This window comes from Octopus bimaculoides, chromosome 25, assembly GCF_046866305.1.
Source record: "Octopus bimaculoides isolate indiv1 chromosome 25, ASM4686630v1, whole genome shotgun sequence".
Classification (NCBI taxonomy): Eukaryota; Metazoa; Mollusca; class Cephalopoda; order Octopoda; family Octopodidae; genus Octopus; species Octopus bimaculoides.
The window spans coordinates 880,543-899,282 of NC_142952.1; the positions used below are offsets into that span (position 1 = coordinate 880,543).

The following is an 18,740-nucleotide window of genomic DNA, read 5'->3' on the forward strand; positions in this document are numbered from 1 at the left end:
AGATTATCAAACGTTGCCAGTGAAAACAAAATGTCCCTGTTCCAATGTGTGTGTATCAAAGCCAAGAGGCAATATTCGAAGTCCCAGTCAACCTGATCCTTCAGAACAGATTTGACTCTGCTCTCCGTACAGAATCATGTCAGTCAATTTTCCATTGTTATTTTAAAACTCACCTTAATATAATATCCTTATTTTAATACACACACACACACACATATATGCATATATATATACACACACACTATATAAATATTTATATATGTGTAATATATATATATATATATATATATATATATATATATATATATATATATATATATATATATGCATATATATATATGCGTACATATATATATATATGCATATATATATATGCGTACATATATATATATATGAATATATAGATATGCATATATATATACACACACTATAAATATTTATTTATATGTAATATATATATATATATATATATATATATATATATATATATATATACACATACACAATGTAAATATATGTGTGTGTGTGTGGATATATATATATATATACATGTATGTATGTATATATGTATATATATGTGTGTGTGTGTATGTGTATGGGCAATAATGTGTTAAATGTAGATAGTATTTAGTCTTCTATTCACTGAGCCAAACGCCGAATGAGTTTGTCGTGGCTCATCGTATGAAGCCGATTGATGTCGATGCCCAGTGTGTTGGCAAAGGCTGCCGGTTCAATTCCTAGCTGCACTAATAAGTCGACCACATCAACTTCAACACCCGTCAGTGGGTTCACCAGTTTCGGACAGGCCGAGTTACACTGTGGCCACTGGCAGCTGTCCACCAGACGACGGCGGCATATTTCGTTTGGAATATTGTCCAACCAGGGCTTCAAGGAACGTCTTTCTCTCATTCCTAGGAAATATAAGACAAAGAACAAATGTGATATTAATAAACCAAGGCAGTAACAGGAACTGCTGAATTACAGGGATGTAAACAAACCAACACTGGCGGGGGAAGAAAGGCAAACACCACAAAGACACACAAACAGACATATATATATATATATATCATCATCATCGTTTAACGTCCGCTTTCCATGCTAGCATGGGTTGGACGATTTGACTGAGGACTGGTGAAACCGGATGGCAACACCAGGCTCCAATCTAATTTGGCAGAGTTTCTACAGCTGGATGCCCTTCCTAACGCCAACCACTCAGAGAGTGTAGTGGGTGCTTTTACGTGTCACCCGCACGAAAACGGCCACGCTCGAAATGGTGTCTTTTATGTGCCACCCGCACAAGCCAGTCCAGGGGCACTGGCAACGATCTCGCTCGAAAATCCTACGGGAGCCAGTCAGGCGGTACTGGCAAATACACATATAAATATATGCATATACAACAGGCTTCCACCCAGTTTCTGTCAGCCAAATCCTGTCACAAGACATTGGTCAACCTCGGGCCTTAGTAGAAGACACTTGCCCAAGGTGCTGTGTGGTGGGACCGAACATGAAACCACATGGTTGCAAAGCAAGATTCTTAACCAATCAAATTTCAAACATACTCTTTGATTACTCACTTCCTCACTCAATCATTAGCCCATTTTAGTGTACTCTCAAAGTACACAAATGTACTCCTTTACCACTCATTCCACCTTTTCTTTGCATAATTACCTTTATTTTTTCTCTTCCTTTTCCTTCTGTTTCGCCGTCTTTTCTTGTTCTTCTTTCGTTTTTTCTTATGTTTCGGAGCATCTGCCAAAGGATTGTCTGACGTGGATTCATTGAGAGGGCTTTTGCTGCAGAAAATATTATATATTACAGATATATTTGATATTATATATATTCATATATGTACAGATTATATATTTTATTTATATTGACACTAATACATACTGCATAATATTATATACATATTGTGTATATTATGCATTATATATTTCATATTGTATATTTTATCTACATTATATATTTCATATATATTTTATATTAAATACTATATAAAATAAAAAGCACCCAGTTAATAAAAGAAGTGAACAGAACCAGTGCATGTATCTACTATTGGCATAATGACCCTCCTGAGATACAACAGACTATACAGATCAATGAAACAACCATTTCTTACCTTACAGATGGCTGTGACGTTGTCGTCTGCTTGCGACGGTGTCGTCTTTTGCCACTGCCTCCGCGGCACCTGTAGCCTTTCCGTTGTGACTTACTGCTCTCCCAGCAATAAATCGACTGTGGAAGAGTGACTTGGCCGACAGTTACTTGATTCCAGTCTCTGCAAGGAACCAATAAAAACACATCAGAAAAGCATTTTAAAAGTTACGGATCGTTTAATCGTACTTTTCCTTCGTTTCAGTCGTTGGATTCTGCTTTTAATTGAACGAATCAACCTCTGCAATTATGGTGCTGATTCTATCGATCATTTTTGTCGAATCACAAAGTCATGGGCACGTAAACAAAAAGATACCAGTGGTCAAATGGTGAGGTGGACGGGATAAACACAGGTACAAAGATGCATGCACATAACCCCCCCCCCCTCACACACATCTCCTTTATCTTTTGTGCTTTTCTTGTTTCAGTCATTAGACTCCCAGCTATGCTGGGACCGTTTTCAATGTCAGCAGCGTAGCGAGAGTGTGTGCAGCCCTTGATTTCACTACCCCCTGGGCCCCTACAGCCTATACAAACTGATACAGCAAACCCAAAAGGGCTTTCCCCATAGAAGCATTGCCTGGGGTTCACCATGTCCCTTACCCCATTAACCGCCCCACCGGATAATGGACAAATACGGTTATATACAAACGACGAATCGTGCAAAGTGGGGTCAGTATCCTCGATGAAAATCTTGCAGGTCCTGCTCCAGCATGGCCAGTCTAATAACTAGTAAAAGGCTAAATGAGTCAAAGAATATAATATAGCACACCTAACTTCAGAAATATATTTATGTTATGGTTTTAAAATAATTACCTTATATTTACGAACGTACACAAACGTGCTTCTTTAGTACAGAGCCTTTGCACTCACACAGAGGAAGAGAGAGAGAGAGAGAGAGAGGGAGAGAGAGAGAGAGAGTTAGTATCTTGGCATTATTTCCATTGTTGTAGCGAAATAATACTTTTCCTGAAGCCGTTGGTATCCACAAAACCTCTCCCCCACCATCAAGTCACCTGCGTTGTGTCTAAATTAGAAACAATTCTTTTATATGGCGAGACACACTTCAAAGGCATCAAACAAATGCACTGACAGATAAATAGATAGAGAGATAGAGAGGGGGAGAAAGGGAGGTAGAATGAGAGAGAGTAAAGTTGTAGTGACGTCACAAACTTCGTTACGTCTTTACATTCTTCCTTCTCCTCCTCCTCCCTCCTTGTGTTTAAATCTCTTTTTTTTTCTTGCATGTTTATTTTTAACTCTCTTTTAGTCAGACTCGGACTTCTCTCTCTCTCTCTCTCCCCCCATCCCTTCAGTGATTTCCCTCTCTTTTTTTTCTCTCTCCCTCCCTCTCCGTACACATCTTTCTCTTTCTCTGTCTCTTTCTCCATTCACCATTGTCAACCATCGTCCACCCCGCGAACGCATCTCCCATCACTGCTATAACCAATAACTATTTACTTCTTCTTTGAGTTGAGTCTGCAAGGATTACGGACTTTTGAGGTACCCCCTGCAGAGGGCCAATGAGGCTTGCAGCCCAAAACTAAAAAGAGTTAAATAGCATGACTGTAATACGTCTATAATGACCATATACCTCGGTGGTGTTTGATCAGAGGTTAAGGACAGATGAGAATTAATTCTGTGATGCAAACATTCTATTGTTCCAGTCTCTCAAACTTGAATTCCAACTGTTGGCCAATTTGTCCTAAAGTTCTTATCTCGACGCAAAAATTAACGATGCGAATGTCATTCATCTCCCCGCTTGATCTCTGACGCCATCTGACAAACGCCACCAAGATGGCATGAATCCGCCAAGCTTTGCCCGCTAGAAATAGCAACCCAAATGCTTTTCAATCAGATCCCAATGCTGGATGTTGAAGAACCAAATGAAGGGCAAGTTTTCAATCCTGGGATCATCCTGATTTCAAAAAGGTGTAATATGTCGATGCAGAACAAATGTAGGCTGAAATACGGGGGTCTCAGACGAACAGACAGAATTTCGCTTATCAGAATTTCATTCCATTCCAAAAGAATGCTGACTTCCTCAGCAGAAATGTAAACAGCACTGGTTCAGAATAAAAATAAATAAAAAAAATCTATATATTCTATCATGACTATAAATGTTTTTCGAGAAACATAATGAAATTTTATAAGTCGGTTCTTTGTAGACAATTTGGAACCAAATTCCACAAAAGGATATTTCTTATACTGCAATGTAATTAAACTGCAGTTTAATTTCATTGCAGTAACCTTTTTTTTTTTTTTTTTTTTCCTTGCCAGAAAATTCCCGTGTAACTGTCCCTGCACGCCATAATTATCAGGAGGACGAGAGAAAGTATTTATTTATGTAAATTCCTTCACTAAACAGGAAACAAAACCAAATCTCTTAAATATCTCGCGCGCCTCCGTCCAAACGTTTCCCCACCACCACCATCAACTAAAACATCAATTAATTTTATTGATACTTTTATCGATTTTCTATCTCAGTAGGGGACTTTATAGCTTCGATTTTATAATTGAAGGTGCCACGTTGATTTAATGTATCATGTGCAGAGAACTCCTGGAAATATCTCGACTATAAGAATACTTGAATCGTTAATTAGTTTGTCAATCAATCCTTGTTGTCTCTTCTCAAATTGTTTGAGATATTTTCGAAATGAAACACAATTTCAAACCTAAATCAGCTGATCTCTTCTCCAGACAGAAGTTCAATTAAAAGATTCATAAAAGGTTTCTGCCTCTCTCTCGTCTCACTTTCCGTTCCCCCCACTCTCTCTCTCTCTCTCTTTCTTAATCTCTATGTCTTTGCTTTTCTCTGCCCTTCTCTTCCCCCCCTCTCGTATAAAATGATACGTAGAGCAACATCACCGACATAGTATTACACCTTAATGTTTTTACGACTATTGCATGTGTGTGTGTGTGTGTGCACCATACACAAAGTACTATTTCTACCTGTGTGTGTTTGTGCTCTTTGTACATACGTAACCATAAGTTCATCTGTACAAACACACATATCATTGTGTGTGTGTGTGTGTGTGTGTGTGTGTGTAGGAATAGTTCTAGCTGTAGCTACCATTAAAATCCACACTGGCTGTGAACCAGAGACAGTAAAAGCCTCTCTTACAACCTGAATCCGTCAAGATGCCCAACCATTTAGTTAAAAGTCATAAAACCGCTCGTGAAAGTTTATACGAACACATAAAGATTACTGAACGATAAAAGCTGCGAAGATTAACAAAAATCTGCCTGTTTAAGTAGATTCTCTCATTCCTTTAGTGACCTCCTTTTGTTCCACCCCTATCGTCTGCAAAGAGACGCCATATTAAAAGTAGTGCCTAAGCCGCAAGATGATGGAGAAAAAATGGGGGAAATATTTAGCAAGAAGCTGGAGCTTTCAACAAAGCCAGTCGTAAAATACGTTGAAATAATTATCAAGAACTACCAGTCCTTATAAATCATTCCTTAATCGTTGTTTCTCTCCCCCAGCCTCTCTCTCTCACACACATGCATAAACGCACACATACATAGTGTGTCTATTTAGAGACACGGTCCAGCATTTATGTACGGAGCATACACAGGGGCGCAGACCAGTAACTATTCATACAGTAGTTATATTAGTATATACAAGACTGAGCCCCGGTATATATTCATGGAGTTTGCATAGAACAGTACCCCTCCTCTCTCTCTCTCTCTCTCTCTCTCTCTCTCACTCACACACACACACACACAAATATACAGTTTACTGTTCCATTATAGGTAGGATCAACCCCAAAAGTTCTCCAGTATTTAGATAAGAGCAACTAAATATCATGCCAAGGAAACACAATAACTGAGCACATTTATATAATGTGCATTGCGTCTCCAAGCAATCTTTCAGGCTCAGTGCGCATGGTTAGTCCTATTTGAAAAACCAGGACGCTGTGTGTGCTTATCACCATTACCACTTGATACACACACACGTCCAGTTTTAGTTTATTGAGTACACTTAAAGACATGGCCGGGTGTATATATAAGTGCAATATATACCAAAATGAGACAAAAAAAAACCGTCCTGGCTGCAAGAGGCCAGCAACTATTACCAGTGGATGTATTTGTTCACTGTTTTCGATATCAGAGGTGACAAATCTCATCTAGGTTGCGAATACACTACACTGACAAGGCCTAACAAAGCCAAAATGAATCTGGTGATATCATTTGCTGCTGAAGGCTTAGTTTACATCTTTCTCTGATATACATATAGTTTTTTTTAACAGTTTATCCATGAGATATTTTATCTCAGACAAAAACTACAGTAACTTTGTCTGTCAACAGTGTATATGCCTTAAGTATAATACATGGATGTCTATTTTAATAATAATGTTACGATATTAACAAATGAATAAGAAATATCAAATGATCTTACCTTTTCATTAACATAATGTGTGACATGCATGCAGGAGCAAACACTGCACTGAAAAATACAAAAATAGACAAATGTCAATACTCTCAGTAGTAGTGGTAGTAGTAGTAGTAGTAGTAGTAGTAGTAGTAGTAGTAGTAGTAGTAGTATTAGTAGTAGTAGTAGTAGTAGTAGTAGTTGCAGCAGCAGCAGCTAATGTAGTTGTCATTGTTAGGAAATTAGGAAATAATCGACCAGACATAACGATTATAGATAAGGAAAAGCGAAATTGCTTACTTATCGACCTGTCATGTCCCTTTGATTCTAGGATCGTAAAGAAAGAGGAAGAAAAACAAACCAAAAAAATACAAACCCCTAAAATTTGAAATAGGAAGAATTTGAAGCATGAGAACAGTAAAGGTGGTGCCAAACTAAAATAATAATAATAATAATAGACTTACGAAACATTCTTCAAGGATTCTTTGATGTCGAGACCCAACTGGTGAATATACTGCCATTGTTCCTTGTGGACGGGTGGACCAACATTGTCAGCGGTCAATTGAGCCACATCGAACATGAACTGGACAATATAAACCGGAGCTGGGAAAAGAATACAAATACAATCACTATGGTCACTGCGAGGAAGGTGAGGTTCGTATGAAGTTGAACCGTCAATGTTTTAGATTGAGCATTCATTACTCGTCGTCGTGGCACTCCGTCGCTTACGACGACGAGGGTTCCAGTTGATCCGATCAATGGAACAGCCTGCTCGTGAAATTAACGTGCAAATGGCTGAGCACTCCACAGACACGTGTACCCTTAACGTAGTTCTCGGAGAGATGATATACTTACTTTTCAGTGTTGGGTAGAGGCGATATCCAAAGTAACAGCGCCACTTTTCACTTTCGGTATAGCGACCTGCACATCTTCTTGGCAGCCGACCATTCCACAGACTGTCAAAGTAAGGTGGAATAAATGTTATTTACTGTCTACGGCAGAGACAAGCAACCAATCCTACTACAAGGGTTACATGTAGCCCTTTTATGGAAATTTTGGTATTAATTCTTTTATTGTTTATTTTATATATGTATACAAAAACAATTGCAGCAGGGAAGGTGTTTATGAGCCGTTTTAAAAACACAAAATCCGTTAGATTCACTTCAACATTTAAATTTAATTTTTCAAAATATTTTCGTCGCTTTGAAAACGCGACCTGTTCACTGACAAAATTCTGTGCTGCATCTCATGGTGTCAGTGAGGGGGAGAGGGAGGAGGGGTCCTGATTTACGGCGAGTTATATAATCTGGTAAGACCGACTGCTAAAGATGACCCGTATTTGGTCTACAGGAACCACTCAACATTTATACCTATTTGCTATATGTTGCTGTTGGTGGTGGTGGTGGTGGTTGTTTTGATGGTGAGGTTTAGCTTCAGGTCACCTCTGATCAAACAGACCTCTGGCTTCTGATCAAAAAAAAATTTATTCCAGTTGTGTTGATCCAGTTTCATTTTATTTTATTTTTACAGATATTCCGGTTGTGTATTTTAGAGAGAGAGAGAGAGAGAGAGAGAGAGAGAGAGAGATTTGAGTGTGATGTGATTTGGCTGCTATTTTTAGCAAGCTGGATGACCACGAGATTTTACACAGGTAAAATATAAATCACCACCACCGTTAACCATCACAGACGACTACTACTACTACTACTACTACTACTACTACTACTACTATCGTACACACCGTCACCACTGCCACCACCACCACCACCACCGCCGCCGCCCTCATTGCGTCCGCCAACTTCATAACTGGAACCAAAACCACAGCAAAAACAAAATACCACCACCAATACCATCCGCGATACTACCACTACCACAATAACTACAACACCACTGCAATTACTAGATCCACAACCACAACAAAGATATCCAATTCCATCCACCACCGCTACCACCACAGCCACAACAAACAATATCAGGATCCACCACCACCACCACCACCACTACCAAAGCCACAACCTTCTGCTACCGCCATCGCCGCCGACATCATGGCTACATCTTCCACCTCCACCTCCACATCCACCAAGACTAATACGACATTGCCACCTCCCCCACTATCATCAAATGAACTTTTGATGTGGAAACATCAATGGAGGAATGTGGTGTGTGGGGGGGAAGAGGATAACGGTGGGGGGGTAATAATCTAATGATTATGGTGGTGGTGGTAAAGGTGGTTACAGTGCTGAGAGCGGGGATGGTGGCAGCGGTGGTTACGGTAGCGGTAATGGGGATGGTGGGGAAGGTGGTGGTGATGGTAAGGTTTAAGGCGGCGGTGATGATGGGGCAATCATGATTACGGTGCGCGCTCGAGGCGACACACACACACGCATCGTCACAGTTCAGTAACTTCTACAATTAATCATTACATTTGTTCAACACCTTTCAATTTTCTCCCATCTACCCATCCATCCACCACCACTACCACCACCACCACCACCCACCCACCTCGGGGCTTTCTACTTGGTCGCTTGACAAGCTAGAAATAGTAGCTAAATCTTCCTCAAATCTCACCCTTCCGTTTTAAAAACAGGTCCATATCAGTTAATGGTTGTGGGAGTGACAAGCAGTACACACACGCACACACATCCACACACACACACGCACACGCGCACACATCCACAGTGTCCACTTACTCGACTCCTCTTTTGATCCCATCAACTGGTGCACAGGAATGCGCGTTCATGCACGGGGCAGGTTTGTACTGTTTGTTGTCCAGAAACCAGCCAGAATCGGACACACCTCTCACTTCGATGCCGGGGACCCAGTCTGCTAGGTTGTCTGCGACGCGATCCAAGTTGAGAAGAACTCCGGTGCCGCCAGCACTGAAATGAAACGCAAAAACCGGATTAGCAATTGGCATGGGATAGTCACGAATGGAACGAATTGTACGTCTTTCACGATTGCATATGTTTTCTTGGTACTTCCCTATTATCGACGGCTAATTTTCTTTGATTATTAAAGAATTAGTAAACAATGATAATAAGCATGAAATGAGAGTAAGGCTTTCAGAATAGCTGTCGCTACCCCATGGAGAAAAGTCCCAGTGGACATTTACTGGAAAAGGACACGAAACTAGAGTGCAAAAATTCAAAGCAAATTAAATGTTTTGGATAAATAATCTACTACATAGATGGGAAATTCTGTCTGTGGGTGTTTTTGTGGAGCTGTTAGCGAACATTGATAAATACTGTTACCTGCTTCCGGCTAAAATCAACTTTTTTCCTTTGGCAAGGCCATGAGCCAAGAGATCTTTGAGGACCTCTTCTATTATCAACGAACCCATGAACGAGAAATCTTCTGCAAAGCAACAAAATAAGTATTAATTATTATGAACATACACATACACATACACATGCACGCACGCACACACACACAGACGCACACACAACATTTTGTCTGACACCCTAACGATTCTGCGATATGAGGCATATAAAGGAAGTATTACCTTTGCTTGTGGCTTTGTAAGTTCCTGTCCATGAGTCACTGGAGCAATAAGGAACATATCTGTAACAGAGGCGGGGAAAATAGCATAGTTATTAGAGAAACCGATTGTAGTTATCTGTCTCTGGACACGCACACACAATATATATATATATATATGTGTGTGTGTGTGCGTGTGTGTGTGTATATGTGTGTGTGTATGTATGTACGTACGTATGTAGTAGAACTTATATATACAAATAATGTACGACTGCTACTGTTATGTTTAAAGGTCCTCTTAGATTATCCTAATCCTGTCTAGTTGTTAATTGACTACTAATCCGAGTAGTATTCATCGTTATGAGCTATAAAGCAAATACAAGACAAATAAGAATAAACACAAGTTTATATTGAAGTTCCTACGCACGTTTCCCCTTTATGGTTGTTTGGTAGTCCTCGCTACACTACAGGGGGAAGGTCGATTACATCAACCCCAGTGCTCAACTGGTACTTATTTTATCGACCACCCGAAAAGATGAAAGGCAAAGTCGACCACAGTGGAATTTGAACTCAGAACGTAAAGCCGGATGAAATACCGCTCATCAATTTGTCCGGCCTGCTAACGATTCTGCTGGCTCGCCAACGCCTTGAACCAGAAGAAATATCGCAAGGCATTTTGACACAAGATCAGCAACTTTGAGGGGAGGGGCTTGGTCGATGCCATCATCCTCAGTACACGACTGGTAATTTATTTTACCCAGCCTGAAAGGATGAAAGATAAAGTCGATCTCGACGAAGTTTGAACTCAAAATATGAAAAAGCCAGAAGAAATTGTTTCCGACGCTCCGACGATTCTGCCACGTCGACGCCCTAATTATTGTAATAATTAATAAAGGGTTACTTACACCATATTTGCATGGTAATAATAAGGATTCTCTTCTGGGTCCCATGAAGTGATACCACTGCCTGGAAATGAAACAAAACCAAAAATACAGTGACTTTAAAATGAATTACGAAAAAGAAAAGAAACGAAAATTGCGTTTATGAAGAGATTCTAAGACGAATATGGTTGAGGCAGAAAAAGTGCGATCATCGATACCGAATGCACCCACCCCGACCTTCTTCGTTACCCTGACATTGGTAAATATTCCTTCCCTTCTTAGTCACCTACAGATCTACCATTCTACGTATGTTGTGACGGAGAAAAACACAAGAGTATTATATGTATCTATGTACGTGCGTACACATATACGCATGCATAAAAAACAGAAAATCAAATTTCCCAGCCGAGCCTTAAGGCAATGGGGGAGAATCTACCTTTGTAATATTCTTTTACAATTTTTTTTTTAATAGAATGATGATTTTTAAGGAGAATTTGGTTGTTATTTCTAGCAGAACGAACCTCCACATAAAGACTACGTCGTTGGCGGGAAGATGCCGATGGTAGTGGCGGTGGTGGTGGAGGTTATAGCGGTGGTGGTTGTGGTGGTGGTGGTAGGTTAGGAGGGGGCTGAGAGATGTGAAACGCTCCACATGTTTGGTGTAGCGTGAAAATACATCAGCTGCCACGGGAAGGGTTTTTCTCTCGCTTTTTCTCCTCCCTCCCCACCACCATTAAACAATCACATTTAGATAAGAGAAAGTGTGCGGTGGCGGTGGTGGGAGAATGAGGGGGGAGGAAGGCCAAGGGACGTTTTTCATGTTAACTCGCTAAATATGTTTTTTTTACTGTGTTAATTAAAGCATAAGCAGTAATTAACTGCGGTTACGTGTGGGGAAGAAGCGGAGGTGGACAGGAGTGGTATGGGGGTGTTGTTAGAACAGTTGCTCATCTGTGTGTGAATGCCACCTTGAGCAAGTGCCTTCTATCATAGCCCCGGGCCGACCAAAACCTTGTGAGTGGATTTGATCAACGGAAACTGCTATTACTACACAGTGTCACATATACACCCAGTATATGTATATACATATACACATACATACACACATACATATACACACACAAATCCAATCATGCACACATATGCATGTGCCCATACACATACATGTTCATACACTCACACACACACACACATGAATAACTCTACACACACACACACACACACACACCAAAAACACAACTGTAGCACATGCTGTAACATACACCTCCACACACAATCACATTTCCATACAGTCACACACACACAAACTATTACACACAGGTATACACACAAAGGTAAAACCACACACATGTACACACTCATAAATACACACACACACAGAGAGAGAGAGATCAAAGCACAACTTCTTTATACACAATCACCATTTCTACTCGCACACATACAGACGTACACACATATACCGCCGTCATTAAGTCCACGCACGACTCCATGATTTGACTCTTAGGAATAATGAATAAATAAATAAAGCAGAAGAACGATAATGAATATAAAAAGCATGAAAAATAAACATACAACAACAATAAAATACAAAAGCCACCACCACCACCAAACGAGTTCGCTTCTTGTGTGTGTGTTTGGGCTGCGAATCCAGAAGCAACGAATGCTGTTTCTCTTTAAAGTCGCCATTGCTGCTCGGAAAGGCCATCAACGCATGTTACAAGCATATCTGGTTTCCTTGGAATAACTGATCCGAACATTAATGCCGAAAGTGATGTCTGTCTTCAGCTGCAGATTGTCTATTGGAGAGGGGTGGTCAGGCTGGTTGACAATATTAAGCGTAGCTTTGTGGTAAAAAGTTTGCTTCCCAAACCACATGGTTCCAGGTTCAGTCCCACTGCGTCGTACCTTGGGTAAGTGTCGTCTACTATGGCTTCGGGTTGTGAGATCCAGGCCATGATTGACAAAGGTCCCTGCAAATCAATCAGGTTCATTGCCAGGAACATGGGAGTGTCTGAGTTTCTTATCAGGCAGGTGGTGCATAAAGACATTCAGTATTCCTTATACAAGGTGAAGAAGGGCCAATTTTGATCCCAAGCCATCAAGGACAAGAGGAAAGATTGCGTTACGAAACTTTTGAATAAACTCAAGCATCCCCTCCAATTGAATACGTTTTGGTTTTTCTCTGACGAGAAAAATTTCTGCCAGGATCAGATGGTGAACACACAGAACAACCGTTGGCTTGCCGTGTCCCCAAAACATGTACCGAGGGTGATAAAAATCAAACATCCAGTCAACATCATGGTGTTTGGAGAGATTCATCTTCCCACAGGGCCTCAGACTCAACCCAGAGGCCTACATTAAGTGCCTGGAGCAGTTCATCGTCGTCGTCGTCGCTTTTATATTCAGCATCACCACTACCATCGTCATCATCGGTATTTTAATATTCATATCGCCACCACCACCACCACCACCACCACCACCACAATCGTCGTCGTCATCGTCATTTTCATCATCGCCATTTCCACCAGCGTTGGTTAATTTAATAGTCTATACAATACAACGCTTTTGAGTGTATATCATGCTTTGAAATTTGATGTAAGATGGGAGGAACCGGAGGGAAGAAAAGGTGTTGGCGTTTGGTGGGTGTTGAAGAGAGATTCAATATGGCGTGGAGAGGTGTTATCACCATCAAAGATGGCGGCAGCGAAATAAAGATAACAACAGTTCAGTGAAAGATGGTGGCGGCGGCGGCGGGATCGTATACGCTGCTAAAGTCGCCTCTCAGGAAATGTAAGGTTGTACAGAATCTTGTTTTCTCTTTGGGGGCGCACAAGTACCACAGTACCGCCATTATGCTGCGGTCTGTGTGATATAGAAGACGTGGCATGCACATGTATAATTACAATTATTATCCAGATTATTTTGATGTTTCTTTGGGGTTTGGGCGGGGTTTGCTTTGTTTTTAAAGCTTCACATAAATCATTTTCTTGTCCCGAGGTGAGGTGAGAGCGGAGTATACAGCAGGATGTATGGATATGTATGTATATACGACGAAAGGCGTGTGTGTATACACGTACATACGAACATTATATATATATATATATATATATATATATATATATATATATATATATACGGAGGGATGAAGGAGTAGAGAAATAGAACATAGAAAACGAGTAGGTTTATTGTTATGTGTCTCAATATAGCCGTACGCCAATTACTGAGTATATGTTACGTATATATATATAGGGTGCCCCAGTATGGCCACAGTCAAATGACTGAAACAAGTAAAAAAAATAAAGGGAATATATATAGGTTGTTTGTTATTGTCAGTCACAGAGTGACCCTCGGTTTCGCACCTATAAAGCGCTAGGTTGTATAGGCGACTCGTTAGACTGAAATGGCCGGAGACACATAACCTCTCTACGACCGGAGGGAGAAGAAAGTGTGCGTGTGTGTGTGTGAAAGCGATATAGTAACTATTTCTGATTCAGGAACAAAGGCAGCCACTTTGATGGAGGGTGATTTTGTCAATTACCATCCACCCCACCCCACCCATAAGGACACCACCACCACCATCAAGACAATGAGTCAGCGAAAGAGCCATATGCGGTCCCTCGCTCTTCCGGAAATAGCAGCCAAATCGCCTCGTCCAGACGTTGAAAAATTGTAAAAGGAACCTTAAATTGGATAATGTAGTGCCAGATGGAATGGTCACGGTTGGAATGCATTTGGTAAGTCCGCGGGATCATGGCGAACTTGGCTTAAACCGCTGACACTAGCATCACTGCCGCCACCAGCAAGGGTCACTGAAGCTGTATTGAAATGATGACACGTACAGCTGGCTGCTGACATGAATTGTGATGACAGGACCATAAGTAAGAGTTACTGTGAATGAATGGTGGTTGAAAGGAAGAACTGAGAGGAGGGGGGGGGAACGAGGTGAGAATGGAAGGAAAAGCAGAGAGAGGGGGAGGAGGAAATGGAGAAAGAGAATGGAGAAAGAATGAAGAGAGAGGAAGATGGAGAAATAATTGATGGACAGAGATTGAGATGTATGAAATGCGAGGGGAGAGAGACATATAAATGGATGGAGAGAGAGAGAGAGAGAGAGAGTTTGAATGGAAAGAGAGAGGAGAAAATAAAGAAATGGAAAGAACGTGGGAGATGTATAGGGCACGGGGAAGCTGTGCGTTGAGGATGCGAGCGTGGTTTTGTGCGTAAGAAGGGCGCTTCGTAAACCATGGCGTTGTGAGTTCGATTCAACGATGTCGCATCTTGGACAGGTGCATGTCTAAGGAGAAGGTCGAGCCAATACAACTTGGTAGTAGCGTCTTCTCAATCGGGATCAGGACGTAAAGTAGCAGGGAAAACACCACAAGGCATTTTGACCAGTGCTCTAACAATTTCCTTACACCAGTACTTTATTTTATCGAACCCCGGAAAGGATCGAAAGAAAACGTCGACGCCGACGGGATTTGAATTCAGATTATACCACATAGCACTTCCTCCGATGCGGTACCGGATCGATCCCAAAATCTAATCGGTTCGTTTTATCCGAATCCATCCAGCGGTTCTTGAGATATTTTGTCCACGGACAAACACGACTGAAAACAATATCCCCGCCTTAGCGAAGGCGGAAGTAATAATAATTTTTTAATGAACGACATCCTCATGTCGAAGCTTACCTTTTTTAACTTCCGGCCAGTGTTTTGAGCTCATGTAAGGTTTCATGGTTACCCATCGGCTTTGGCAGCTGTGTTTATCGAAACAATACCAACCATCTGAAAGAGAACAACGAGTGTTTACAGCAGATTCTAAAGAAGGAATGTCAGGGAGTACCTTCTGTTTTTCATCATCCTGGGGCTAAACAGCAAAGGACCATAACATCATCAACAGCAACAGCAGTAACAACAACAACACCTACAACAGCAATAACAATACCACTAACAACAGCACGAGCAGTAACAGCAGCAGCGACTGCAAGTGCAAAGCCACCACCACCAACAACAACAACAGCAACAGCAAACTATATCGGAGAATAGTCGAACCTTTAAAGGTTTTATATGTATAAACACACACACACACTGCTGCCTGCTTGTGTGTGTGTGTGTATATATATATATATATATATATATATGTGTGTGTGTGTGTGTGTGTGTATATATATATATATAGAGAGAGAGAGAGAGAGAGAGCGTTGTGCCCTTGTTTCAACCCCTCACCCACGTCTCTCTGACTTCACTCCACCCCGCTCTCTTCCATGTCTGACTAGCACGTTCTTGAAAGGGGTCAGTGCACTACAGTCGGCGGGAGGGGCGGAGGAGGGACGATCCCATCCCTACGCCTCACCCTACTCCCCCGTCAATACTAGTAGAGAGAGAGAGAGAGAGAGAAAGGTGAAGGATGGAGGTAAGGGGTGGGCGGCCTTAATACTGAAACGTTGATCAAAGTAACCGTCAAAGCAGATGGAGGTGGTGGTGGTGGCTGCAGGGCGTAAGGGGACGAGAGAGGGAGAGAGAGAGAAGGAAAGATTGGAGTGCAGGGGGTGGGGGGGGGGTTTAGCTGAGTAGGAAGAGGAGGGGGGGTGCGTTTTATGTGTTGTGGTGCGTATGCTGTGCATGTGTGTATGTGTGCATGTGTGTGTGTGTGTGTGTTGCTAGCTGTTGCATGTTATATGTTGTGCGTGTTATATGTTTGTGTGTGTGTCTGTATATGATGTGTTACATATACGTTGTTGCGTGTGCTTTATATGCATGTAGTTGTGTGTGTGTTATGTGTGTGTGTGTGTGTGCATGTGGCCATATGATATTATGGTGTGTGTGTGTGTCTATGCATGTTTTGGGATGCTTATAATTGCTGTGTGTTGTTACACATCTATTTTCGCCTAATTAAGTTCCAGCTGCCCTCCAGCTCCCCCCACTACCACCCCACATACCGTCGCCCTTTCTCCATCTATAACTCTCCCTCTCTCACGTCTCTCTTCTTCCCTCTCTCCTTGCTCCTCTTTCTTTCTTTTTCTCCTCTCCCTCTCTCTCTCACTGATTGCATGAAAACGCATCAGCCATAAAATATGTTCTTTTTTTTGCTGTCGTTGGACGATAAATGCTTGTGTTCTTAATGGTGGTGGTGGTGGTGGTGTTAGGGTTTTATTTACAAATTCCACTTGCGACAAAGAACGAAAAGCCTGCCCGTTAGCCCCCCCCCCCCCCGCCATCACCACACTTCTGATGGCTGATTCTGAGAAGGAGTGAGTGAGTGGGTGAGTAGGAGTGGGTTGCCGGTGGAAAGGATAAAAGTCAGTTACCGCCGTTTTTCTTCTTCCTTTTCAAAGTCCCTTCACGCAAGTCTTTCTGTAATGGCAACAAGTTGACAACAGACACAAATTACTCAAGTTTAAGACACTCACAGTCGTAAACAAGGCTTGATCTCGCTTTCCGAGTTTCAAATACCTTTACAGACTGCTACCCTCACCTCCACCCCATATCTTTCTTCACTCGCTCCAATTTAGACCTTCATTTTAGAACGTCGACGTAACCCCCTACCACCACCACCACCACCCAACACAGCTCATCTTTTTCATTTACCTTTGTACATGTTTTTGTTTTTTGGCGTTTATCAGCGACTAAATTATTATGAAATATTAATGGAGTTCGTTCTGAAGCAAGGGTTTTCTTTTAAAGTGAGATTGCAAGCATTTTACATGGCCAAGCGTCTGGTGCAAGGCTGGAAATATTTTCGGACCAGCTCTTTGGTGTAACAGTCGTTGAACCTATGGCGTGGGAACAAGTGCTGGTTTGTTTACGTCCTCGTAATGTAGCGGCTCGACAAAAGAGACCGATAGATTAAAGACCATACTTAAAATAAGTACTAAGGTCAAATTGTTCGACCAAATCCTTCGAGACCGTGCCCCAGCATGGCCACAGTGCAATGACTGAAACAAGTGAAGAAAAGAAGAAAAACAAACATGGATGATACCACAAGAAACGTATTCCGTCCGACAGAAAACTTTCACAGGATGTTTCAACTTGACAAATCAATCAAAACGTAAAACTTAGGGACGCCATCTGTGCACAGCAAGAGACAGAACTTCCTCCCCTCTGAATCGTTCCCAGTCATCAACCAACGCAATTCCCTTCTTATTTATTCATTATTCCCTGTTGATAGGGGTGCTTGCCCTCCCTCACCCCACCCATGTGGTCTTCCCCTCTCTTTTTTTTTATCGCGGTGTTTGTCCGTGCGTGACCCATATTCGCTAGAGGCAGAGTGTCAAGGTGTCATGTTACAGGACCAAAAACCGCTTCATTTTCTGCCGTTTAATAATTGACAAAACAGTTTCGTTGTCCGCAGACTTTTCTCAACGCCAGAAAGTTAAGTGTTAAGAATGAATCGTTTTCGTATTTGCTTTGCAAGACTCCCGATGTGGAATCGTGTGTTGAAGTATTTTGTTGCATGGCCGTATCAGTGTGAAGCAAGGATTAGGAAAAAACCGACTTTAGGGAGGTTAAAAAAGTATGTTTATCACATTTTAAACCTCTAAAAGCAAATTCACTGCATTTACTGTGAAGGAAAAAATTTCTCTTACAATAATCCTTTTCTACTATAGGCACAAGACCTGAAATTTTGGGGTAGGGACTAGTCGATTACACCGACCCCAGTGCGTAGCTGGTATTTAATTTATTGCTCCGAAAGACAAAGTTGATCTCGGCGGAATTTGAACTCAAAACGCAGCGACGGGCGAATTACCACTAAGCATTTCGTCCACCGAGTTAACGATCCTGCCAGCTCGCCACCTACTTGCTGTTGTCCACGTATGAAACTTTTGTGGTCTTGCGTTCCTCATCAGTTGCAGC

The 18,740-nt window shown here is 41.6% G+C and overlaps 1 protein-coding gene across 1 annotated transcript in view; it reads right to left on the reverse strand.

Annotated features, from left to right (window-relative positions):
• Positions 1-500: 500 nt before the first annotated feature.
• LOC106878702 (palmitoleoyl-protein carboxylesterase notum1) overlaps positions 501-18,740 on the reverse strand; it is a 36,468-nt gene continuing 18,228 nt past the window's right edge. Inside the window, exons 3-13 of the mRNA XM_089342058.1 lie at positions 15,576-15,671; positions 10,912-10,972; positions 10,032-10,090; positions 9,781-9,883; positions 9,220-9,408; positions 7,385-7,485; positions 6,994-7,132; positions 6,557-6,604; positions 2,120-2,278; positions 1,669-1,793; positions 501-911 (exon numbers count right to left, since the gene is read on the reverse strand). Of these exons, the coding sequence (XP_089198184.1) occupies positions 640-911; positions 1,669-1,793; positions 2,120-2,278; positions 6,557-6,604; positions 6,994-7,132; positions 7,385-7,485; positions 9,220-9,408; positions 9,781-9,883; positions 10,032-10,090; positions 10,912-10,972; positions 15,576-15,671 (1,352 nt within the window). The 3' untranslated portion in view covers positions 501-639. The remainder of the gene's footprint in view (positions 912-1,668; positions 1,794-2,119; positions 2,279-6,556; positions 6,605-6,993; positions 7,133-7,384; positions 7,486-9,219; positions 9,409-9,780; positions 9,884-10,031; positions 10,091-10,911; positions 10,973-15,575; positions 15,672-18,740) is intronic.